Below are 26,953 nucleotides of genomic sequence, written 5' to 3'. Positions count from 1 at the left end.
TAATTAAAATTTTAAAGAATTTGAGAAATTTATCTAAAAGTTGCGATTGAACTCATAATGTTAATATTTTAAATTATGTTACAATATGAAACCAAACTTGAGGGAAAAGAAATTACTAATGGTATGGATGATATAAGCTTTGTGTTGAAATGGTTGTGTTGAATTTTATTGTGTGTTTTGTGAATTGTATTGGGTTATGTTGTGTTGAGTTGGTTGAGTTGTGTTGTGTGGAGTTGAGTTGTATTGGGTTGAGTTTAGTTGTGTCGTGTTGGATTGTGTTGCGGTTAGTACCCGCGCGGGAAGTTGAAAAATGGTTTTTCGGTCCCCACGACTGTCCGTATAATAACCGATAAATGTGGGAAATGATTTTAAAAATTGAAAAATGATTTTTCAGTACCTACGACCGTCCGTATGATAGCCGATAAATGTGGGGGTGGTTTGAATTCAAGATACCTAATTGCCCTGTCTAGGCTTATCGTTGGACGAATGTGGGAAAAATGATTTTTGGGTGTCTACACAGTCCTGTCGTATTATAGCCAGCGAAAGTGAAAAAATGATTTTTGGGTGTCCACACAGTCCCGCCGTATTGTAGCTGGCAAAAGTGGAAAAACGGATGGTTTTTGAAAATGTTTTGGGTGCCCATGTCCTGCGGTATAATAGTCGGCAAATGTGGGAGAATAATTTTAAAAAGTTGAAGATGATTTTCGAAAAAAGACAAAGTTTTTGGGAAAATGATTTTTGGGAGTTCACTTCCCGCTGTATAATAGTCGGCAATAGGTGGAATGTGCTATGAATTGGGTGCCCGCTATCCCGCCGTATCAAGTCGGCAAAAGGTGGAATGTGTTGTGACGTGTGTTGAGGTCGGTGATGATATGTGTGACTTGTGATGAACTTACGAAATTACCATTTGATGTGTAATTTAATATGAAAGGGGAATGTATATGGAAATTATTTGAAAAAAATGGATAATAAAATGGTAATTGGATAAGGGGTTAGTAATAAACAACTCACCGGGTTGTTTGTATCTATAAGGAAAGATTAAGAGTTTTGCTTTGTGATTAATTGAGAAATTGAATTAAAAAGAGTTTATTATCCTTGGGATGTGTTGAGTTATAATTGATAATGCAAATGTGGATGTGATGTAATTGTTCTTAGATTTCTACGTTAAAGAGTTATAGCAATAAATGATTGACAGGTGGAAATGGAGTGTATGAGGGTTGTTTTGAGTATTAAGGGAACATGAACTTGGGGTTATGAAGTTTTAATGAATGCAATTAGTAAAATGGGAGAATGGAAATAAAAAGATGAATGTTAAGATGGAAATTAAACGAGGAATATTTTAGAATAGGTTAATAAATTTAAAATGATATTGTTCCTTAAATATATTTGTTTTTTTAAAAAAAGGATTTATGATTTTCTGATAAAAAAAGGATAGTTTTTGTTGAAGGTTTTCCTTAAATGTTCAAATAAATTTTCAAAAAAAGGTATTTTAAGTATGATATTTTGAAATTACAAAACATTACTTTACTATATGGTATCACCCTGCATGCATGATCATTTCTATTTATAGGATGGTTATTGATTTTGAACTATGAGATTCCTACTGAGCAATTGTGCTCACCTCTCGTCGTTTCATTTTTCTTACAAGACTATAATTCAGATTGATTGGTTGGAGAGTTAATATAGCGATCCCGGGTTAACCCTTGTTGTACAGTGATCCAGACATGTGTCCGTGGATGTTGGTTGTTGTTTATTATCGTGTTTACATTCCTTTTTCTTCATATTTGAGTTATAGGATGTGTTGGGCAGGTTTGTTACAGGTTGGTTGTGTTTGGGAGCCTAGTGTTGCTGCCCAGAATTTTGGACCTTCGCTCGAGCGAGGAGTTGGTCGCTCGAGCGAGAGTGGGGTTCATGTTTGGTGGGTCGAGCCAGAGTGGCTCGCTCGAGCGAGCGGTTGCACCTGGTTCTGGACCTGAGAGCTGTCTTTCTTGGCTCAAGCGAGCTTCCTTCGCTCGAGCGGTCTGGGTTTTTCTTCGCTCGATCGAGAACTTCTTGGCTCGAGCGAGAGTTTTCTGTGTCTGGTCGCTCGAGCGACCAAGCCTTCGCTCGAGCGAGCGTGTTTTATATCAGCGTGCAGCAGCGTCTTAAACATCACTTTTTCAGTCCCTTTCTTTGAGCAAAACCTAAATCCGACACCCTCTCTCTCTAAACTTGCACTCTCTCTAAGATTTGATCTCCCTAGGGTGTGAATCTAGCCTAGGGCTTTGTTAAAAGGATAGAGGGCGTTGAGGGCTTCGATTTAATCTGAAAAAGTTTGGATTTGGAGCACGTTGATCTTCGAGTCTTCATCTCCTTTTGGGCTTAAACTGTGAGGTAGGGATATCCTACTCCTCTCTATGGATTTTGTCTTTAAATTTTGGTATTTTGAGATGTTGGGCTTGGTTTGGTAATTTTGTGAAAGTTTGGGGCTTTTGTGTAATTTTACAAAAGTTGGGGTTTTATTCATAATAAACCTGGATGCATGTTTGGCATAGAGAAATTGAATGAATGTTAAATCATTGATGAAAATGGGACCTAAGGGTTGAAATGTTAATTATGGGAATTGACCTAATTACATTGTTTAATTATTTGAGATAATTAATTGAGAAGAATGAGGAAATGTAATGTTGATTGAATATCCATTGTGCATTTATTTTCTGTTTAGAAATAACTGCTTTGGGCTATCGGTGGAGGATAGTCGTGATTGTTGTAGACAATGCATGATGATTAGGCAAACTGAAACTAATCAATGAAATGTGTCATGGAACTTGACGGTTGATAGAATACATTAACTGTATGTATTGGGTAATTGTATATAGAACCAATGTGTTTATATACGATATGTGTAGAGGAGGAGATAGAGGATGTACTCCGCGGTTTAGGGAAAGATAGGGGATGTACCTCTAAACCGGATAGTGTTGGGAGAAGATAGGGGATGAACTCCGTAGATACAGCTCATATGCTTGTCTAGAAGTGAAGATAGAGCTCATATGCTTATCTTTGTGAAGTGTGGATATAGCTTATATGCTTATCTGTGGATATTGTGATTATACATATCTGTGTGGAATGTGGATATAGCTCATGTGCTTATCTGTGAATGTGGATATTGTTTTTATACATATCTGTTGAAATGATGATAGAGCTAGCATGCTTATCTGTTGAAAAAGAGAAAATGAAAGGAAACTTGGACTCATAAGTTGTATGACATAAATATGTGATTTATGTGATTGTATCAGTGTTGGCCATCTATCAATTGCTAATATTTTAGTCATTGTTCATGGTTGGTTTAGTATATTTCTACTGGGCTGTGGCTCACCCTATATGGGAACATCATTTTCAGGTACTGGAAGCATGCCACCTCCAAGGACATAGCTGGGAGGCTAGTGGCGGACATACTTTTGTCGCTTAACTTTTGATGTATTACATGTAACTTCAAGCCTAGGGCTTAATGTGTAAACGAGTTAGTACTCTTTTGTTGTAACCAAGTGTTAACTTGGAAAGCTGTAAGCCCGTAGGGCATTTTGTTTTGATGTTAACATGTAATACTTATGTAATGGAACTCTAATGAATAAAAGAATGTGGTTAGTTTATATGTAAATGCATGTCTTATCAGATGGGTTTAATGTTGTTATTTTGAGGGCGTTACAGTTAAGAAGTTCATGTACCTCTTATGTGTAATCTTATTAAACATGGATGCTTGTATTTATTTATTTGTAACTCTGTAGCTGAAACTTGGCATGCATTATTATTATTGTTGTATTCATTGCGAGAGGACATGTATTATTATGTTTCTATTACTCAAGAGTAATAGATATTGGTAAAAAAAAAAAAAAAGACCTAATTTACAAGCTTTTGGTAATGTTTTCGAGTAATTAAAATCAGAGCGTGATAGTAAGACTATCAATTTCATGGTGGGGTTAGAATTAGAAATTGAGTGAGGAGATTAGTGAATTTTAAAATAATTTTTATACAAAATTTATATGTTTTAGAACAAAAGAAAAAAAAAATTATAATATTAAAAAAAACTAACAATTAAAATATATTAATTTTATATATTAATACTAGTATTACTAATTCGGTAGTGTGTAAATAAATACTTTTTATTTTATAACTTCAATTTAATATCACCACACTAATAATTTCTTTACTTAATTTCACCATATTCTTAGGGGTTGTTTGGAATGACCTAAATAAATGCACTTTTTGTCTTTTTATAAAAAGATGTACAGAAAAGTAGAGAGATGATGTAATAAAAAAAAGATAAAAAGATAAAAAATGTATACTTATTTAGGATAGTCAAACTTAGTCTTAATCCCTTTCATATTATGAAGTCAAATAACCATGACTCAAGGGAATTTTATTTTCTCGGCCAATCAGACTTGATTTGAACACCACGTGGCAGTGCTATAGAGCACCAGATAACTTCTCCTCACCACCGCCTCTGTTTAGATTTGACCAGATCTTTCTCGTTAATTCTGGATTATTTCTAGAGTTATGCTAGCATTCCAAACAAATTCCAAATAAATTATCAAACCTATCGCATTTTCCTTATTCCTATCCTCGCGAAATCGGCTCTCCATTCCTATATAAATATCGCACCTCTCTTCCACCTCGTTCACATCAGATTCCCAAGTCTCCATTTACAATCTCTCCGTTTTCAAAGCCAAACCAAAAATCTCTGAAGGTAATTTAGTCATCTTTTCGATTCTAATTTCAATAGTTGTTGATATAGATAGATCAATTGTATTTGATTTCTCGTTATCCCCAATTAACAGATGCAGATCTTTGTGAAAACCCTTACTGGCAAGACGATCACTCTCGAGGTCGAAAGTTCTGACACGATCGACAATGTCAAGGCGAAGATCCAAGACAAGGAAGGTGTTCCGCCGGATCAACAGCGCTTGATCTTCGCCGGAAAACAGCTCGAGGACGGCCGTACCCTCGCCGATTACAACATCCAGAAGGAATCGACTCTCCATCTGGTTCTGAGGCTCCGCGGTGGTATGCAGATCTTCGTCAAAACCCTAACCGGAAAGACGATCACTTTGGAAGTCGAGAGTTCTGATTCGATCGAAAACGTGAAAGCGAAGATCCAGGACAAGGAAGGAATTCCTCCCGATCAACAGCGTCTGATCTTCGCCGGAAAACAGCTGGAGGACGGCCGTACTCTCGCCGATTACAACATTCAGAAGGAGTCCACGCTCCACCTCGTGCTCCGCCTTCGCGGTGGTATGCAGATCTTCGTGAAAACCCTAACTGGCAAGACGATTACGCTGGAGGTGGAGAGCTCCGATACGATCGATAACGTGAAGGCTAAAATTCAGGATAAGGAAGGGATTCCTCCGGATCAGCAGCGTCTGATCTTCGCCGGAAAGCAATTGGAGGATGGCCGTACTTTAGCCGATTACAACATCCAGAAGGAGTCCACGCTTCACCTCGTCCTCCGTCTCCGCGGCGGTATGCAGATCTTCGTGAAGACTCTCACCGGAAAGACGATTACTTTGGAGGTCGAGAGCTCGGATACAATCGACAATGTCAAGGCAAAGATTCAGGACAAGGAAGGGATTCCACCGGACCAGCAGCGTTTGATTTTCGCCGGTAAACAGCTTGAAGATGGTCGCACGCTCGCTGATTACAATATTCAGAAGGAATCTACGCTTCATTTGGTTTTGCGATTGAGGGGAGGTATGCAGATTTTTGTGAAGACTCTGACTGGGAAGACAATCACTTTGGAGGTGGAAAGTTCGGATACGATTGATAATGTGAAGGCAAAAATTCAGGACAAGGAGGGGATTCCTCCTGATCAGCAGAGGTTGATCTTTGCTGGTAAGCAGTTGGATGATGGTCGTACTCTAGCTGATTACAACATACAGAAGGAATCCACCCTCCATCTTGTGCTTCGTCTTCGCGGTGGAAATGTCTGAAAGCTTGGGTGGTCTAGTTATTTCATCATCTTAGCGTTTGAGGGTTGATGGGTCTGTTATGAACCTGTTAATCTGGACGTTTGAATTGTTCTTAATAATAGAATCTTTGTGAAATTTGATATAATCTCTCTCTCTCTCTATATATATATATATATGAGTTGCTTTAATGTTTGCTTATATTGCTTTAGCACAAGATAGTTGTGATTTTGTTCAACTAAATTTGAAACATAAGATTACAGTGTAATGCTTGATTCTTAGTTTTTTCATTTCTTTTATATTTAAAACAATAGTTTTGGTATTATAATAAAATAATATTTATGTGGTCTCATTTTTCTCAATTTCTCTCCACTTTGGAGAGATTGAAAATAGTGATTATGAGGGAAATGTGTTTCTTTCAATTTCTTTCATATTTGGCAATCTAAGTAAGGGATTGAAATTATTTTCATTTCTATCCTTTTCTCTCCAAACAAAGTGTTAATTTCGGAGCCTTCAAAGGTGAAGAAGAATTGCATCAATCTGCTACAATCATTTGTGTAATTTAGGTTTAGGAAGTTCCATTGGTTTATAACAGGTCACTTCGTGAAATTCATTGATGCTTATCTCCATTGGTTGGTTTTGATGTGTATGTGGGGTTGTGCCATCTCTATCTACATACATTAGTTGATGTACTTATTTTGATCCATGTTATGTCTATGGGTAGTCACAAACTCACAATTTACTATCGGTTCAACTTTGATTCCAAACCATAATAGATTTTGATTCATATGATATCATGAAGTTTCTAGGGGGCGAAGGATTGAGGTGCTTACTAGAATATTTTTTGAGACAGGAGATTGTTTTTAAGTGATGATTTTTTGGCATAGCACCATCAACAAAATGTTACGAGTGTTCATGAGTTTTGACTTCTCTCAATTCCAATTCCAGGTTCACACTGGCATTCATCAAGGAAGATGAAACCCAAATATTAGGTTAGCTTGGTTACCTAAAGTAAGCCGTGGAGTAGCCATCTATTATATGATGAAATTTTGTCTGTAGGACATAAGGGAAAAGAGGGAGGTAAGTGGATTAGGAAAATGAAATAATCAAGAACAGGTTGTATTGAATGCCATGGAGGCTTGGAGGGAATGAAGGATTGAGAGAGAAATTTGGGAGAGGAGACTGCTAGTAAACAATGATTTATGATTTTTTGCACCAGTGATGATGTGAGTAGGTCTAGTCTTCTATGATTCTCTCAAGACCAAAATTCCACTCTCATACTCTCTCAAGCTTTTCTATTCTACTACCGGATTTAAGTTTTTGAGGTTAGACATAAGTATGTCATTTGGGAGATAAAGTTCACTTTCTTAGCAAGTTTTTGGCTCACCCAGGAGAGGTTTTCAGTGTTGATGGAAAATTATTAGATATCCTGCAGCATACGTTGATCTTTTGACACTCCAAAGAGGGTTAAATGAGAAACTTTTGTTAATTATCTAACAAAAGTGAGACATTGTATAATTTGATAATCTAAATCGTCATTGGACAACAATCAATTATTTAAAGAAGTCAACAATACAAACTCATAAACCTAACACTAAGTAAGAGCCCTATAATAAAAAAGAAATAAACAATTGAAGAAAAAATTGACTCTTGACCTTTTCAGTCTTAGTTGTGGAAAACATAAGCATGAAGTTGTCCGCTAACGAAAAATCTAAAATTCTGTACAAAGTGTTGCAACATTTGAGTTTGTTTGTGTCTTTTGCATTTCATCCAATCGTTTTCTGTACTCAAATTCTTGCTCCTCTGAAACCAGTGGAGGGAATGTCAATTTCATGGTGAGCATGAGGATCCGGAGGGAATGAGCTCATCTCCTGACCCTCTGTCTCTGGTTGCACCTCCAAGTCACGGTTTCTACCATGGTGAGACCGTGGAGGAGCATCATCATGGTGACACGAGTGGGAGGGGGAAAACGAGCCCTCATTTTCTGAGTATTCGTTGTCGAAGTGGGAATTCCTGGAAGTGGTATGGACGCTGTCGATTTCACTACTGCGATAGTGGCGGAGAAGATGAACAGGGGACATGCCGTGCTGGTGAATTACAGGTCTGCTTGGTGATGGAGGCACCGACCCGTCTGTGAGGCGGTTGTTCTGTTTTATGTGTTTTTTTGCATTGTAGTGCCAGTTTCTTAGAGCCTTTGCTACCTTCTCATTGAAGATGGTTGGCTTCATAGTTGTACCCATCTGTTTTATTTATGTACATAAAAAAAAGTTAAAAAAAATAACATCTACATAATTAATAAGATGGGAAATTTGTTTATGGTTGAATTGAATCAAATTTTATTTTATTTTAATCTTTTTTTCAGAATCTAACCTGAGTGACCAATGCATAGAGTGGGAGAGTGACATAGCTGCAAAGTATTTGAATGACAACCCTGACCAAATCACAGTTACATGGGGGCATCATTAGGGTTCTCTTGTATTTGAATGTAATTATTAATGCTTCTAATTCATCAATTAATTAATGATATACTCTGTTCACTTACCCCATTGTTAACCTGATGACTATGTCCACCACATTTTCATGAAAGCAAGAACGCAAGCCAAATTCATACTGCCCAAAAAAACAAAAAGCGAAAACAAAAAAGGTCAAAAATTTATGGAACAAGAATTAGGAATTTGAGAAGGAAATTAATTAATGGTTGTGAATGGTGAAATGGCTTACCCATGCCCATGCAAAGAAGGCCAGTTGAAATGCATTCTGCCAAAAAAAAAAAAAAAAAAATTTGCATTCTGCAAAAGTTAAATTATTAAAAAATTCACTAAAGTCTAAAGACATACAAAACAATACATTATCGTTGTGTCATTTTAATTCTTATAATTTCAATTGGTTTAATTTTGACTTTTAATTTTAGATTTTGCGTTGATTTGGTCCAACTGGTAATGCTATTTGGATTTTTGATAGAAAATTTTTACTGAATTGATTGAGTTTATAATTTTTTTATTTTTTAATAATATCACTCTTAAAAGCATGACAAATACCGTTCATCCGCGTATTTGTCAAAAAAAAAAAAAATACTAACAATTGAAATTAATTAGATCAATTTGAGAGAGAGTCAAAAAATTAATATTAAAATTGATCCAATTAAAATTACAGGGACTAAAATGATATAAGGTTTAAAGTAGACAGACTATCAGTATGATTTGTTCAAAAATAATAATAAACTCAAAAATTATATTTGAAAATTCAAAACCAAAGAGAGTAAAGATTTATTGTGTGGATTTTTTTAAAAATTGGAAAATATAAAAGAGTGTTAGATGGTGATAAGAAAATAATACCTGAAAGAGAACAAAGTGGATGAGATAGAGAAGGAGACGTGGGCGGTTGAACCAGAAGAGTTCATCACCTGGCTCCACCACTGGTGTTCCTTTTACTACACCTCCTCTCTCTGCTATTCTTAAACCCATCTTTGTTATGATTACTTGCAGTTTTGTCCCTACTAATAGAATTATCTGCATTCAGACCCCCCACAAACACATTAATTTAATTGAGTGTTACAAGATTAATCACCCCTCCATGAACATTGGATGAAAATTAGATCCAATGGTTAGAAATTGTTATGCTTACCATCAGTGGGATGAAGGGTAGCCACAAATAGGAGTACAAGCCTGCACACAAACAAAACCACATTATTAGCTTTCCAAATATTTCTTATTACTGAAAATGTCAAAAACTGTGTAAAAAGTATATAAAAGTGTATTGAAATGTGTATATGTATTTTAAAATATGTGAAAAGAATATTGAGATTATAAATATTTTGACATTTAGTGTTTATTATTGATAGTGTTGTACGAGCTGTCATTAGTAAAACCCTTATATTTTTAGACAAACAAGCAAGGATGGGTACAAAGATAGTGTTTAAGATCATAAACGGCCCTTCGTTTGTGTTTTTGTTTTTCATATTTTTAATAACAAAAACAATAACAAATTTAAGCATGTTTATTGTTTTTACGTTACTTTTTATTTGGTGTAACTTCTTACAAGTTGATAATTAGTTCTCCCTCATTTTTTTTAATAATAAATTTATTTAAGTTATTTTTGTCACATAAGTTATAAAATTACTAAAATAAAAAAGAAGTTATAAGCATCTAATAAACTACACCAAACAAGGCGCAAGAACCGTTTTCAAAAATTCAAAAATAAAATTACCTTGTTTTGAATTTAAATTTGTTTTTCCAAAAATAATTCATCAAATAAATTTCATTGTAACTAGTGGCAACATAACACGTTAACAGTGAGCTTATAAAAAAATTTAGAATAAGTAATGGAAAAATTAACCGGGGGTATTTTTGCTTACCATGGGTATTAAACAGTAGGAATAATACTGCAAAGAGCCAGATTAATGGGCTGCAAAAATGTGAAATGAAAGTAATTAATCGATTTGAATCTGAATCATTAGAGAATGATGTTTCTGTTTAACTACGATTAACATGGCTTAGTTGTCCCTTACTTTTCTACCCCATTGTATTTGAATGATTAAATTTTGTTCTAAAAAATGGTTTAATAAGTACTTTTAGAATGCTAAGATTGATATATGTGAGGTATTGCGACATCCGTTCAAAAGAATTTAAATGAAACACTTTATTATTGGAAAAACTATTTATCCCAAAAAAAAAAAAAATCCTCAAAAATGAAATATATGTGTAGATGTAAATAAATCTGAGTCGCCCATTTTATTTTTAAAATAAATTTTTGAGTAGTATTGTTGATATTCAATTGAAGACCGACCTGATCCCAACAACAACCTTGAAATCCTCTTCAAGTGATCTTTGGATGTACTTCTGGAAATCAAAATTAGTTTGACCTTGTGGTGCCAAATGTGCCTGAAAATACCAAATATATTTAATAATTAACTATATAATAGAAGGATTTTGATGGGTAATTTGAGGATATAAAAATGATTTGTGTGGAAAACTTACAATAATGAATCCATGGCGGAGAGTCAAGTAATCAACCTTTGCAATTGATCTAACGAATTGTCTGAAGAAACAAGCCTACAATTTCATAGAATTCCCATTAATAAATCCAAGTATTATTTGTCTTCAAATTTTTTGCTCCTTTATTTTCAATGCACTACTAATTGCACGATTATGTCTTGAGGATTGTGAGTTTGAATGTGTCATCTAAAAGTCATAATTCAATAACAAAGAAGATGACAAATAAACAATAGATATATAAAGTAGAAATAAAATGAGAATGTTTTTGAAAAGTCTTACAATCCAAAGAAGAATGGGAGAGTTGCTCCAAAAGTTCAAATGCCTTCTCCCAAACGTTGTCTCTCTTGTGTACCTGAACCTCTCTGGATCTGCAAAATTCAATACCCATCATTGATCTCGTTAATAATTAGATAATAATACATGATTTCATCACATTACTTCTAAAGAAATGAACTATATATTTTTAAAATCATATTGATCGTCTATCAATAAAATTATATGAATAATACACACATAAAACTTAGAAGATTAACTATTCATATCATAATTTTAGACCATGTAATATGATCCAATTGACTACAGTCGAGGAGTCTAGTCCATCTATCCACGTAGAGAGAAGTTAGACCCATTATTAATTAGGAACACTTTTTTAGTTTTTATTTTATATTTTTTTATTGTAACTAAAGGGTTATTATGGTCAAGTTATTTTAGGAAACAAATTGGAAGTTTTAAGAAATCTCATGAACTGAGAAAATTTATTCAAAAAAATGTTTATAATTTGAATGTATAATTATAGATTAAAAATTTAATATAACGTGGATTACACCTAAAATAATTTCAATCCACATATTTCAATTTATTATTTATTTATTTTAATTTTTTTTTAGGCAAATTACACTAACCGTCCTTATAATTTGGGACTTGTATAATTTTAATCTCTGACTTTTCAATTGTGACACATTGGATCATGAATTTTGAATCTTATTCCAAATAAGGATAATTGAAGATACCATTGTTCAATTTCAAGGGTATAGTAGTCAATTTTATAAAATATAAACTAATTTGACAAAAATAAATGTTAAAAAAATATTTTTCAATTTTAAAAAAAATTTCTACCCACTAAAGATAAAATTATATAAAATTGATAAATATTTTAGACATTAATTTTTTTTTACCATATTAATTTTTATTATGTATTTGAATGATGATCATGTGATAGGTGGTTGTTAAGCTTTTACTGTGTAATTAATATATTTAATATATCAAATATTTTTAGTTTTAAATTTTTTGATTTAATAGATTGGTTTAATAATGATATCAAAGTTGTCGCTATATTTGACTTTTGGAAAAATAGAAACTAATTTAATGAAAATAAAAACAATCACCCATTACATGATCATCATCCAAACACATAATAAAAATTAATTTGGTAAAATAAATAAATAAATAAATATCTAAAATTTTTTATCAATTTTACATAATTTTATTTTTAATGAGTAGAAATAAATTTTAAAAATTTAAAAATATTTTATTGACATTTATTTTTATTAAATTAGTTTATATTTTATCAAATTGACGATTTTTTCCTTGAAATTGAGTAATGGTATCTTTAATTATCCTTATTTGAAACAAGATTCAAAAATTAAGATCAAATATGTTATAATTGAAAAATTAGAGAATAAAATGATACAAAGCTTAAATTATAAAGACTGTCAGTGTAATTTTTTCTCCATTTTTTCAAAGTATTGCTTGGGAAAGAAGAACCCACCATGTGTGAATTGGTACTCAGTTGTCCTTGTTTCCATTTCCCAGGATTTCCACTTTTTCATCTGCATTCCATTCAAGTTCATTTGAATTACTAGATATGGTTACTCTCACAAATACCTCATTAGAAAAAAAAAAAAAAAAAAAAAAAGTGAGATGAATAAAATACCTTTGCTTGGCCTAGAGCCAAGGTGATTAGACAATAAAGCACGTGGAAAACAGCCAATACAAATATGAAAATGTGGAGTTGGTGGATGCCGTATGTGGAAACAAAGGGAACTTGACCCTGCAAAAAGTGCAAACTAAACACACCTCAAATCTCAAACTTCATTTACAAACTTGCATAGCATAATTTGTTTCAAGTTTTTATTTATTATTTATTTATTTTTTGGGTTAATTATACTAATGATTTTCAAAGCATACACTTTGTTATAATTCAATCATTAATCTTTTAATATTTTCACTTTGGATCTCAAATTATGCAATCTATTAATTTTAATTTTTTTTTTTATCGGCAAATGTTACTTGTTAGTTGTTAGGTTAGCACCTATAAGAGAAAATCTCCTCACCCTTGACAAAGCACCTAAGTGTTAGTATTTCTTTAATTCAACCTCCTAAGGAGAATTGAACCTATGACCTCCTTGGGACTAAGTCCTAAGGAAGGCATGGTGGCCAACTAAGCTAGGCCTAGTTGGTTCTATTCATTTTAATTCTTAACGTCAGGGTCATTCAAAATTCGGGGAGACGTTTAAAATTTTACGCGAAATACAAAAAATAAAGTATCACTACAAAAAATTAAGGTTTTAAAGACCAAAATTTAGGGACAAAATTATTTTTTAGGGACCAAATATTTTTGTTGTGAAAAGTGTCGTCATTTTATTTTTAGCAACAAAAATTAGACATTAGTGATGAATTATTATCCTTTTGAAACCAAATTTTTTGTCTAAAAAAAAAATTATTTTGAAACTAAATTATTTTGTCCCTAAAAGTCTTAGTGACATTTTCAAAATTTTGTCGCTAAAAATCTTATTTGTGATTTTTCGGAACGACCTTTTAGCGACTATCCTCATGACGATGGAAATTAGTGTCTAAATATATTTTGTAACAAAATTTTCACTTTTAGAGATCAAAATATTTAGTTTCTGAAACTCTTATATGTTGTAGTGATATTGGGAACCAAAATGCAACAAAAGACATACATTGGAGATCAAAATAAAACAGAATCCATAATTTTATAATAAAAATGCAACAAAATTCTTACTTTGGAGACCATGCATATATTTTTAGTCTTTTTAATTTTACTAAGACTTCATTTAAAATTTCAAAATTTCCATTATTAATTTTAAAATTAACACCAAATAAATACTACAGTGTAGCATATCGCATATTTTGGGGGACCAATATAGAAAATTAAATGATTGAAAACTAAAGTGTATAAAATTGCATACATTAAAGACCATTAGTGTAATTAATCTAATTTTTTATTCAATTTGATTAATTAAATCCTCCATTAATTAATTCATTCAGATTCCAAAGACATGAACAAAACTTCTAAAAAAAACCTGACCCACATAAAGAAAAATCGTAAATCAACATAAAAACAAAAATATCATAATAATTATTCAAAAAATTAGGGTTTTGATTAGGGAAGCAAAATAATAATTATCTCTTGCCTTGGCTCCACATTTGTCATCTTTTGGACTGGCCAAAACACGTCGTTGATTTTCACCGGTGTCTTCCAAAAATGCAAGAAGGTTTCTCCGGCTATTGTCACCAGAATATTTCTTTGTAACACCCTGGTACTTGTTCTCTTGCCTCTTACTGCATGGATGCCAAGTTGCTCCAATGGCCTTTGATACACAAATTCCAGATATGGGTCCTTGTCCTACTGTTAGGAGCAAAGATATGAACCCTAATAGCATAAGCTCTGAGAGAGAGAGAGAGAGAGAGAGTTAAGTTTCTATCTAGTGTACCCATCATGACAAGTGAACTAGCCATAGTTCTATGTTTTATATACGGGATTATAAAAAGAAAGTAACCTGATTTAATCTTTTCTAGTGCTTCATAGAGAGCCTTTTTGTTTCTCTTTGTTAACCACTGCCACAATAAATAAAAATTTATGAGATATACAAAAAAAAAAAAAAATGGAAATGAAAGAAGTATAGAAAAGAAAAATTTCAGTGAAGCCATTTTTTTAGGGCAACAAAGGTATCGGAAGTTTTGTCCCAATTAATTTCGGAGTATATGCAATGAATTTTTGTGAAGAGGTTAATAAATAATTTATACAAATTTTACATAAAAAATCTAATGCAATTATGCAATCTAGTTTTTATGAATTACATCGCCCCAAAAAACTCTTTCTGCAGTATGATCAATTTTTCTAACACTGATTGTGTGGTGGAAAAGAGTTTGACGATAGACATGAGATGATAGAGGTGCAGAGAATTTTTATTTTAGAACAAGAATTAATTTCTCAATCAAGCGACTGAAACTTTTTAGAATATCATTTTTAACTCTTTACACTGGGTTCCATTTTTTAAATCAACATTGTTAATTCACCTAAAAATATAAATATAATTTTTTTCCTTTTTCAATAATTTTTCTCTAATGGGGCCAATTGATTCCACACTCAAGCACTATGTAATATTGCTCATAAGTATATATAGTTCTCCTTTTACACATATCAACTAATTACTAAGTGACTTGAGATGGTCTCAAGGAGGTAAAATATTTTACAAGATCCAAAATTTGTAACATAAGTTTCTTATTAAAACATTTTTCACGATTCAACTTATAATTTGACTAGCCCTAGGAATTCAGTGAAGCCATTTTAATGTTGAATTATGACTATTTATATAAATGATATATCATATAAGAGCATGATTTGGAATAAATATATACTTGCCTCTCCAACTAAGTGAATGATGTGTTCAATGACAACTGATATAGCAACCAGCACAAAACAGACAACTGCAACTGCCCAGGTTGGTGTTTGCTCCAAAGTAAGACCAACTTTTGATGCCATCTATATATATATATATATATATCAGCTAAAGAGTTTTCGAAGCTTAAAGAGTGGGGGAGGTTCAAGATATAACAAAAATTCTAAAAGCTAGCTATGGCTGATAAATAGAGCAAACTCTTCAAGTCTGTAATGGAGGGTGAAAGAGAGAGTGAGTGTGTGTGTGAGAGAGAGAGAGAGAGGAGGTGATTGATTCATTGATGTCAAGGTTTCAATGAATGAATATATATATATATATATATATATATTTATTTTCTAGATAGGAAAGGAAGGTGTGGACTTTGTCTTGGAGTTTGTTAGGGAAATATAGAGGAAAGTGATGAATGACTCATGAGTCCAGATCCTCGGCAGTGGTTTCCTGCAGCGGTTCCAACGGCTAATAAAAAACGACGTCGTTTGGTGTATATTTTATTTATATTTTTTGAAATTTTTTGGTCTATCCTCTTCTCTTCTTTGTCATTTATTTTTCTGCCATGGTTTTGGAAATGGTTTCTTCACTTCCAAACGGCAGATGATCTGGGTAGGCAAAGGAGCTTTGAAGCTTCTCTCTCCTCTACTCCTCTCTCTCTCTCCATTAACAATGGCAGATACATATGTATAATACGTATATATATATATATATATATATATTTCACTCTCTCATTGTCAGCAACCTCTTAGATTTAGATTCAAATCCAAATATTCAACACCCAAAGATAACATTACAAAACCCACAACCAAGAAAAACAACACAACCAGGATAAAAAAAGAGAGGATTGTGTAGATACTCCATTTTTGACCGCCCTTAAGACTTGGGCACTACTGATGGTTTACTTGGTGGTGAAAGGTGTGTAGGGCAAAAGTTCGATTTCTTCGACAAGAGGAGAGTCAAATCCTAACCTCACACCCCATTTTGGACCAAAGCTATTTTGAATGGTTTTTAGACCTTAAAACCCTCTCTTTCAAAACCTTTTTGAAAATAAAGTTCCTACGATGTTCCGACGCTCGCATTTTGTTAAATGTTGCATTTTTGGGCAAACCGAGCAAGGACAAAGTGGAAATAAATGAAAGAGAGATGAAATATTTGAAAAATCTTTCAAAAACGCCTTGTTTAGGGGTTTGGAGTTGAATAAAAGAGGAGAAGAGAGAGGAAACCCAGCCGGGGAAAGAGTTGGGCATGAATCTTTAAGAGAGAGACGAGAAGTTCTCGCCAAATCAGGCCTATCCTTTTGAATGCTTGGATTTTAGCTATGAGGCCATCACCGTTGGAAAGCTTACTTCCGGGGCTTCAATTTTCATTCAAGAATCTCCTCGAGCCAAGTCCGGATGGGAGAGATATGGTTGTTAGAAGTTGGGCATCAATCTAGTTGGACTGAAACTGAGCAGTCTTCACTAAAAGAGAATATCTCTTAGCACACATGGAATTTTGAGGTGAGGCTGCCAAATTTGGAAAGAAGACTTCCGGGGCTACAGTTTAGGCTCAACAATGACCTGAAAAGGCATCCAGATGAAGGATTTAGGCTTTCTTCAAAACAGGGACTAGAACTGATTTTTGTTGCCGGCCTTTATGGGAGTGTGCCGGCCATGATTGGCCAATGCCGGCCAAAAGTGACCCCTGCCGGCCATCAATGAGCCACTTCCTGCCATCACTGATGGCCGGCAGCACCCCTCTCTCAGCAGGTTTCACGGCAGATCTTTTGAGCCAGCTGGAATCCTTTAATTTCTCCTCCATACACGTGTATGGAGGGATGAAACTCTTGCCAAGCTTGTTCAAGAAGCTTTGAATTGATTTTCCTCTATATAAGGAGAGGCCCTTACTTCCTAGCAAGGGTTCAGCATTTTTACAAGAGTTACAGCTCCCTCTCTCTATATTTTTTGCGCTCTCTCTATATTGTTTGTATTTTGTGCTTAGAAGTTGGATTTCCTTGCACTTTTACACTACAACACCTAGAGGTACACCACCACCATTGGACAAAGATTCTTGGGAAGTCTTCTTGAGGTCTGAAAGTGAGTTTCTACCCCCTAAAGTTGCTGGTTTCGAAGAGGGTCTTCAAGGGTAAGTATTTTTTCCATTTTTGCACTTTTTTGCACCTTGCTTTAGCCCTCTTTGCATATTGATTTAGACTTTGCTTATAATTGAAAAAAGTCTTGTATTTAAGTCTTTTTTAAGTTTGTTTAAGGTAATTTTGCTGTTAGGGGTGTGTAGCCCTCTTGCATGATTTGTTTGGCTTTGTTTTAAGCCATGCCTTAAGGCCTCCGAGCTAGCCTTGGTTTGGCCTTCCTACTATTGAAATCCAGCGGATTTTCAGTGGTAAAGGTGTGGTTTTGAGGTCCTTAATCAGAGGGGGTGGCCCCCTCTCTTTTGGTTTCTCTTTGCTTGTATTTTTGGCCTTCCAAAGGACCATCCTTCTATGTATTTTTGAGGCTTGGTTCAGGCCTATTTTTGTGACTTTTAGGACTTGCCTTGGCCCTTTCCATGGCTGGTTTGGTCATATTTTGCTTGCATCTTATATGTGTAGTGTAACTCCATTCATACCTCATCAAAGTAGCATGTGTGCTTAGCTTGTGTTGAGTCCATTTCAGTGGGTTTTTGGTGATGTTTTTCCATGCCATGAATCTGTTTTGGGTTGGTTTTGTCACTCCATGATTGCATGATACACTTGTAGTGTAAATCCCCTAAACTAGCTTCATATGCTCCATGCTTTGCCATGTCATGTTAGCTTGTTTGGTTTACATTTCAGCATGTATTTGGTCATCATTTGGCATGTCATGACCCTATCCATAGTTGGTTTGATCATCCTTTGTAGACTCCATATAGGTGTAGAACAAATCTTGTTTACTAACCTTTTGTGCATGATGTTTTGACTCATCATCCTAGCATATTTTGGCTTTGCTCTAACATGATTTTATGCTTATTTTGAGCTGCTCTAGGACTGTTTTGGGCTGCCATGGTCATATCACTCATGCTTTGTATAGCTATAGTGCAAATGCTTAGGCTAGTCTTGGGTTTTGAGGCCCCTACCATGCCACACATGTGATGTTTGCATGCCTTGCCCTCATTTCACATGCTATTTCAGTCCATGAAATGTTGTCATACACTTGCATTTGACATGCTTTGAATGCTTTATAGAGCTTGTGCTTTATGCCTCAAGAATTGACTTTTGTACATGCCATTAAGCCTAAGCCTTTGGCTCATCATTTCAGTGCATTTTGGGTCTTATTATACCATGATATAACTCTGTTTTATGTTGTCCAAGTCTTGTCACAATTGGTTTCAATAGGTGTAATGCATTGTCTCTTTAAAGCCTTGCATGCTCCATGTTTTTGGCTTTGTGTTCTAGCCTTTGTTGGCGAGCTTTGAGCTTAGTTTTGGTCTTGTTTGGACCTACCCTAGGACTATTTTAGGTCCCCTCGGCCCCTTGGGGCTTGCCTTGTATGGCCGTGGCTTAAGTCCCTTTGCTTACCTTGAGCTTTGAGCATCATGACATGCTATGCTTGCATGGTTGATTTGATTTGGCATCACTTTACATGAAATTTCAGAGCTTACCTCATTGTCATACATCCATGTTCGTTGCTCCTTAAGTGTGCTTAAGAGTTGTCCTCTTTGTGCCTTAATACTTGAGCCACTTGGCATACATGTTTGCCTTGCCATTTCATGCTTTTCATGCCATCAATTCATCACTTATGGCTACTGATTTGGACCTATTTGAGAGCTGTCCATGTTTGGTGTAGGCCCATCTTACCATGTTGTCGCATGCTTGTTTCATCTTGTATGTTGTTGCATACTTGTCCACCTTTGCGTGCCTTGCATGTTTGCATATCCATGTTGCATTTTGCCATGTTGTTCAAGGTTGTCACCTCACATCATGCCTATGTGCTTGTTGCATGTCATTAGCCTTGTTAGGTTATACACATTGCATGTTTTCCATCCTTACGCGTTGCATTGTTTGGATTAAGTGTTAATCCGAACACGAGGAACGAGAGACATTTCATACTCCGAGTGATGGAACGTGTCTCAATTCTCCCGAAGCTCTTGATGATTCATGATAGAGTTCTACGCTTTACTTGTTTTATTTGTGCATTCATTTTCATATTGATTTGCACAAGTTGGATCTTTGGCCATCATGCATCGAGATGCGTGATTGATGGTCGTGGATCCGACTAGGCCTCTCCCTTGATGTTTTGAGGTGATTTGGGGTGGCATAGTGCGTATATACCCTTGGGAGACCCTCTCATTCCTCTATTTTATGTTTTGTTGCAGTTTGGTGTCATAGCACACCAGTTGTAGCGACCCTAATTTTCTTAAGTCATTATTTTTTTATTATTATGGTTATTATTATCTTATTTGATTTTTGACTTTATTAATTGTGTGGTCACATGAGAATTTAATGTGTTATTTAATGAATTTAATGTGATAATTAATTAATTTAATGTGTTATTTAATTATATATAATTAATCTAAATATTTATATATTTATATTTGTTATATAAAAAAAAAGAGAAGTGTTATATATGAATATTTATATATATTTAATCTTATATTTATATTTATATATATATATATATTATAATGTATTATATAATATAATATTATATAATGGTGTATTAGGTTAGAAAATAGATTAGTCAATCAAAGAAAGAAACGTGAATAGGAGGCGCAGCGGAAAGAGAGAGTGAGAGAGAGAGAGAGAGAGAGAGAGAGAGAGACGGCTGAAAGGAGAGAAAGGGAAGAGGAAAAAAATAAAAAAAGATTAGGGTTTTGTTTTGGTAGCTCTATTAGTTTTCAGATATTCTTTAATCTTCAATAAAATTATGAGTACAAAACCCACTTTTCTTGATTTATGTTTAATTCGTTGTTTTATTTATTTATTTATTTTTATTTGTTTGATGTTAGTTTGATTTTGTTTTATATAAAGATGATAGATTAATTTTAATTATTTTGATTAGTTATGGATATAAGATTTAGGGTTTATAGATGATAGATTGATTTTAAGTATTTTGACTAGTAGTATATGTAAAGTTTAGGGTTCTTAGATAAGTGATTGATTTTAATTATTTTGATTAGTTGTGTGGGTAAACTTTAGGGTTTTTAAATGATTGATTAATTTTAATTACTTTGATTAGATATATATGTAAAGTTTAGGATTTTTAGATGATTGATTAATTTTAATTATGTTTATTAGACGTATATGTAAGATTTAGAATTTTTAGATGATTAATAGATTGTAATAATTTTAATTAGTTGGGTATGAAAGGTTTGGGATTTTTTTTAGACGATTGATTAATTTTAATTATGTTGATTAGACGTATATGTAAGATTTAGGATTTTTAGATGATTAATAGATTGTAATAATTTTAATTAGTTGGGTATGTAAGGTTTGGGTTTTTTTTAAGGTGATTGATTAATTTTAATTATGTTGATTAGACGTATATGTAAGATTTAGGATTTTTAGATGATTAATATATTGTAATAATTTTAATTAGTTGGGTATGTAAGGTTTGGGTTTTTTTTTAAGGTGATTGATTAATTTTAATTGTGTTGATTAGACGTATATGTAAGATTTAGGATTTTTAGATGATTAATAGATTGTAATAATTTTAATTAGTTGGGTATGAAAGGTTTGAGATTTTTTTAGACGATTGATTAATTTTAATTATGTTGATTAGACGTATATGTAAGATTTAAGATTTTTAGATGATTAATAGATTGTAATAATTTTAATTAGTTGGGTATGAAAGGTTTGGGATTGTTTTAGTCGATTGATTAATTTTAATTATGTTGATTAGACGTATATGTAAGGTTTAGGATTTTTAGATGATTAATAGATTGTAATAATTTTAATTAGTTGGGTATGTAAGGTTTGGGATTGTTTTAGATGATTGATTAATTTTAATTATGTTGATTAGACGCATATGTAAGGTTTAGAATTTTTAGATGATTAATTGATTGTAATAGTTTTAATTAGTTGGGTATGTAAGGTTTGGGTTTTTTTTTAAGGTGATTGATTAATTTTAATTATGTTGATTAGATGTATATGTAAGGTTTAAGGTTTTAGATGATTAATTGATTGTAATAATTTTAATTAATTGAGTATATAAGGTTTAGGATTTTTAGATGATTGATTCATTTTAATTATGTTGATTAGATGTATATGTAAGGTCTAAGATTTTAGATAATTAATTGATTTTAATTATTTTAATTAGTTGGATATGTAAGGTTTAGAATTTTTAAATGATTGACTAATTTTTAATTATTTTGATTAGACGTGTATGTAAGGTTTAGAGTTTTTGGATGATTGATTGATTTTAATTATTTGCATTAGTTGGGTATGCAAGGTTTAAGGTTTTATTTTGGGTGACTTTATTAATTCTTTGAGTGATTCTTTGATCTTCAAAATAATATTGTGAGTACAAAATCCGCTTCCCTTGATTTATATTTAACTCTTTGTTTTTATTTATTTATTTAATATTAGTTTGATTTTATATTTACATAAAGATGATAGATTGATTTTAATTATTTTGATTAGTTGTGTAGGTAAAGTTTAGGTTTTTTTTAGATGATTGATTAATTCTAATTATTTTGTTTAGTTATGTATGCAAGGTTTAGGGTTTATAGATGATTGATTGATTTTAATTATTTTGATTAGTTGTTTCTATAAGGTTTAGGGTTTTTAAATGATTGAATGATTTTAATTATTTTGATTAATTGTATATGCAAGATTTAGGATTTTTATATGGATTGATTTTATTATTGTAATCACACTCATGATTATATAAAATTAAAATAAACTTAGAATCCATAGATATTGGTTAGATGATGGATTGATTCGTTGTTTTTATTTATTTATTTTTATTTGATGTTGGATTGATTTTGTATTTGCATGTAAATGAAGGATTGATTTTACTTATTTGGATTAGTTGTGTATGTCATGTTTATGATTTTTATATGGATTTATTTTATGGTTGTAATTATACTCATGGTCATATGAAATTAAAATTAATTATGAACTTATAGATAAATTCCTTATACTCCACCATGACTCCATGGATTGTTGTTTTATTTGAGTGATGGGGAGAAAGAGTGTATAAAAAAGTGAGGAGTATGAGAGTTGTTTAATGCCTTATGCCCGGCATTGTTATATTTGTCTCATGATGTTGATGAGATGTTATTTATATTGTTGCCTCGTTCTCATGAGTAGACGAGTGCTTTGATTTACGCGCGTACGTATATGCTAACCATCCGGGGAGTGTGAGTCAAACTCGGGACGATATCCCCGTGCAAGTTTGGCTTCGGAGCGGTGTTAGGTATACGGGAGGCACATGGGATATATGTGTAGGCCGGAAGGGGATGGCCGAAGTGGTGGAGTTAAGGAACAAAGAATTTAATTATGAATTTATTAGTATAGTGTGTATGGTATTGTTTTGTACATGATAAAAAAATAGTAAACGATCTTGATGAATTATGAAATTTGAGGAGATGCATGTATACGTGATTTTGGACAACTCTTGTGTTGTAGCTTTTTATTAAAAAGATCGATTAGAACTTATAATCGGATGACCTTGGTTATTGTCGGTTTGATTCACTTTGGTAATGCAGATTTTATAGGCTGTTTTAACCCATGAAACGAGTTCATTTTTATTGGTTTCGCGTAAACTGAAGTAAAACATTATTCTGCACACTTTTCATGTTTTGAACTTTTTCGGAAAAAAATCATCTTATGGCAGTTTTTGTTCGTTTTCAGCTTCATATTTTTCGATTGAATTCCGTCTAGATTTTTAGATCAAGTTTTTCTCTTAACCTGTTCAGTTTCTGTTAAATTCTTTCGCGATGTCTTATAGGAAATTTGATTCTGTACAACTTTCGTTCTTTGAGTTTTGATCAATTCGAATTATTTAAGTATGAAACGGTGTAATTTTATATTTGTTTCAACAAGTTACTTATGATTATATTATACTAACTTTATTTGTTTTGCAGGATGGTGGGTCTTACTAACTTTTTATGCAGGGCTGACCCACCATATTTTTTTATTTCTATTTTGTTTATTTTATAATACATTTATATTTCGTTGTGTACGGACAAGAAACTAAATGCCACCGTGTCTCGAGAAACTACCCATTCGTCTCGGTGCGGTTGGAACTACTTGTCTTGTCCTGTAATAAGTATTTAATGTATTTTTGTTTGTGTCTGGTGGACACGTGGGTGTCAATTCTTGTACTCATACCAGTATACCTGTATACTGACCCGTTTTGTCTCTTGACAACTCGGGTGCGTTCTGTTGAGCGCAGCTGAGTTTCCTTTGCAGGATTAGTTAAGGCTACGGTGGTGACGAGAAGTAACTAAAGTTTTTGGGCATATCTCTTGGATTTCTTTTTGTTTTTTTTGAGCTTAGGCTTGTTAGTAGTTTATGTATTTATTTATTTTTATGACTTTAGTATTGGAATAATTTGGCATAGTTTGTAACCATACTTTATTTAAGTTATTTTGACTTTGTATTGTTACTTTGATGTTAAGGTATTTGTTAGTTATAAATTTATGGTAGATGGTTTGGGTTGGCGTTTTAGTTTTTTGTTTCACCCCTAGGATTTGGATGATGGAATATTAATTGGGGTTTAGTCCTAATTTAATATTTAATTGTCCAAATTTTGGGGCGTGACACCAGTGGCCGGCGGTGCACCACTGATGGCCGGCAGTGTCACACCCTTGGCCGGCAGTGCCTTGTTGTTGGCGGCATCTCTCCTTTCATGGCCGGCAGGCCACTGGTGAATTCCCCAACAGTGCTTTGGTAAGTTGCAGCAACAAACACTGGAAGACACCCTGCAAACAGAGCCTCTAAAGAGCAACCGGAAGGCGTTCTGAGGCGAGGAACCAAAGCAAGCATGCATACCTTCCTTCTTCGAACAGAGCTGGAGCAATTCTTTTTTACTGCTTACTAGTTAGTTAGCATTTGTTATTTGTAATAATTAATTTGTTAATTAATTAAGTTGTGTTATAATTAGTTGTAACTAGTTATTCATAGGGTTTTGTAATAATTAAGTAGCTTATTAGCTAGTTAATTAGGCGGTTTGTATTATTTATTCGGACCCTCCGAGCGAGGGCACAATTGTAATAAGTGTGCGTGTGTGTGATGTATGTCTTCTAACCCCGCGTCTTTCTCCCTTTTATTTACCAGCTTATGATGGTTAGATTAGGGCATGTTTCAATTAGCATACTTATGCTTGCATGTTTGCATTCATTCATCTGTCTTGCATGCACCGGGCTCGGCGCATCATACTAACTGCATTGTATTTCAATTCCAAAGTTGAATACGTGTTAGCTGTAACATCATCATATGCCATCTTAGAATAGCCGAGCCTATTGTAGTTGCATTTTTGCATGTGTTGCATTAGGCATTTCTGTATATTTAGGATCATGCATGATTTCTAATCAGCTTCTGTTTGGGCTTGGAATACTCGGTAAGTTTTATGCTTTAGCATCCTTGCATGTGTGTGAGTGACTGCCATGATAGCATGCTTACCATGAGGCTATTTGCTTATGTGATATACCTGCCTGAATGCCTGCGGATGAAGGTTGGGTTATTTGGATTGGAACAATTCATCGATTATGAGTTTTAAACCCACTTGAGACTGGCAAATCATCTTGTTTTCTAAGCCCACCCGAGGGTGGCAAATCCACGTCTTAGCCTGCTTACGAGTAGCACCATCAAACCATTTTCAAATAAACAAACATGAGATGTTTTGTTCCAATTCAGGCGATCCAGTCTAGACTTGTATGCTGTGCGCATCATATTGTAAATCTAGGCTAATAACCGGAATAAGAACACATAATGTTTTCAAAACTAGATATCATGGTTAGTAGAGGCCGATCTTTGATCGGGCGAGCGGGGGTGCTCACGAAGTGACCTTCCCCAATCGTACCCAAGTTCTCGAGCCGAGACAACTTTGGTGATGACGGACACGTGGCCTTAGGCAACGAGTCAGGGTTTCCAAAATTTTCCAAAATAAAATATTTAGGTGGCGACTCTGTATCTGGAAAAGCAGTTCATGTTTGACACTTTTTTCAAAAAATCTGTTTTCAAAAATAATTTGCCGGATTTGGACTCTTTGATGATTCATCGGTCTTGCATTGCACTCTGCGAGATTAGATACAAAACCATGACTTTAAGTCCTGAACTGTAGTGAGCCCAATGAACAAAACGAGAGATTTCCTCTCGGGACGTTCGGGGACGCCTACAGATTGCAAAATCCTCTCAGATTTATATATATACATATATATATATATATATATATATTTCACTATTCTTGCTTAAGAAAAACAACACAACCAAAGATCAATATTTTTCTTTTCATTTCTACAATTGAAAATTGAGGTTCCCTGCTTTGGTGTTTCCTTTTCCATGGAAATTGATTCAATTTTTAAATATTTATATATTTGGATTTCAGGTGTGCCTCCATCGTTGTCGCCGTCGCCCTGTTGTCCGACCGTCAACGGTGACCTCGTCTCTCTGTTCGTCCGTTCGTGAGATGCTTAGGATTTGAGAGCAGAGAAGAAAATAGGGGAAATGAAGCAAATAAGTGACCTCGTCTCTCTGATTCTGTGTATTTGGGCTTTTTTTTGTGACATTTTGCCCCAAAACGACGTCGTTTTGGGGCGCTGCTGAGACAGCCGCAGGATAAGGCGGCAGAAGATCCGAACTCATGACTCATATGGGTGGTTGAATCAACGTATAGAGTTGAAACCTCTGGTTTTTTATTCAACCCATTTTTGGGATGAGATATCGGATGCAATGGTCATATAGCACCTGGCATTATTACAATATGACATTATTTGGTGTAGTTTATATATTTTTTTCATAATTCCTTTTTTTAATTTTAAAATAGTGTTTGGATTTTTGTTTGCAATTTATGAGATATAACTTAAATAAATTAAAAAAAAAATTGCGGAATGTTACATCTCACTAATTTTGGACTCTCAATAGTAATTCTTAATGACATGACAATCAGTCATTAAATAGTTTTTATGTTTCCCAGGTAATGTGACTTATGAGACATCACTAGGAGTTGATATGTAGGTCCAAAATTAGGAATCCAAAATATTTTTTTAAAAATTTATTATTAAGAACAAAAAAAGTGATGCTTTTAACTTTTAATTTTTTATTATTAACTTTCAACTTTGTTTATTTAATCGACGAAAATTAAATGTTAATTATTAGACTGATACCAAACAATCTTGATATCACTAACCACTGAATAGGAGG

At 33.6% G+C, this 26,953-nt stretch overlaps 2 protein-coding genes across 2 annotated transcripts; one reads left to right on the top strand and one right to left on the bottom strand.

The window, feature by feature from the left end:
- Positions 1-4,400: 4,400 nt before the first annotated feature.
- LOC114267806 (polyubiquitin) lies at positions 4,401-6,087 on the top strand. The gene is made up of 2 exons (XM_082917449.1): positions 4,401-4,723; positions 4,815-6,087. The coding sequence occupies exon 2, from the start codon at positions 4,815-4,817 to the stop codon at positions 5,961-5,963; it is 1,149 nt and encodes a 382-aa protein (XP_082773575.1). The 5' UTR covers positions 4,401-4,723; the 3' UTR covers positions 5,964-6,087.
- A 1,324-nt stretch (positions 6,088-7,411) lies between these two features.
- Positions 7,412-15,945, bottom strand: LOC114267792 (MLO-like protein 6). Its single transcript, XM_028208857.2, has 15 exons — positions 15,603-15,945; positions 14,737-14,794; positions 14,371-14,624; positions 12,867-12,983; positions 12,702-12,762; positions 11,213-11,301; positions 10,916-10,990; positions 10,725-10,819; positions 10,294-10,343; positions 9,564-9,604; positions 9,275-9,448; positions 8,661-8,696; positions 8,482-8,549; positions 8,310-8,370; positions 7,412-8,179 (listed from the first exon to the last, which is right to left on the bottom strand). Exons 1-15 carry the CDS (start codon positions 15,720-15,722, stop codon positions 7,727-7,729), a joined length of 1,752 nt encoding a protein of 583 aa, XP_028064658.2. The 5' UTR covers positions 15,723-15,945; the 3' UTR covers positions 7,412-7,726.
- Positions 15,946-26,953: the final 11,008 nt, after the last annotated feature.

Source organism: Camellia sinensis, chromosome 3 (assembly GCF_055761805.1).
Source record: "Camellia sinensis isolate YWXY chromosome 3, ASM5576180v1, whole genome shotgun sequence".
Taxonomy (NCBI): Eukaryota; Viridiplantae; Streptophyta; class Magnoliopsida; order Ericales; family Theaceae; genus Camellia; species Camellia sinensis.
Note: the sequence above shows the minus strand (reverse complement) of the source record. Positions and strands in the feature narration are given on the sequence as shown.

Excerpts from the sequence above, each read along its gene's own strand:
- LOC114267792 (XM_028208857.2), bottom strand. The coding sequence starts at position 15,722 with ATGGCATCAAAAGTTGGTCTTACTTTGGAGCAAACACCAACCTGGGCA. Across the intron at positions 14,795-15,602 it reads TCATTCACTTAGTTGGAGAG|TGGTTAACAAAGAGAAACAA; the intron begins GCAAGTATATAT and ends TTATTGTGGCAG. Across the intron at positions 8,371-8,481 it reads GTCATCAGGTTAACAATGGG|GGTTGTCATTCAAATACTTT; the intron begins GTAAGTGAACAG and ends TGATTTGGTCAG.
- LOC114267806 (XM_082917449.1), top strand. The coding sequence starts at position 4,815 with ATGCAGATCTTTGTGAAAACCCTTACTGGCAAGACGATCACTCTCGAG.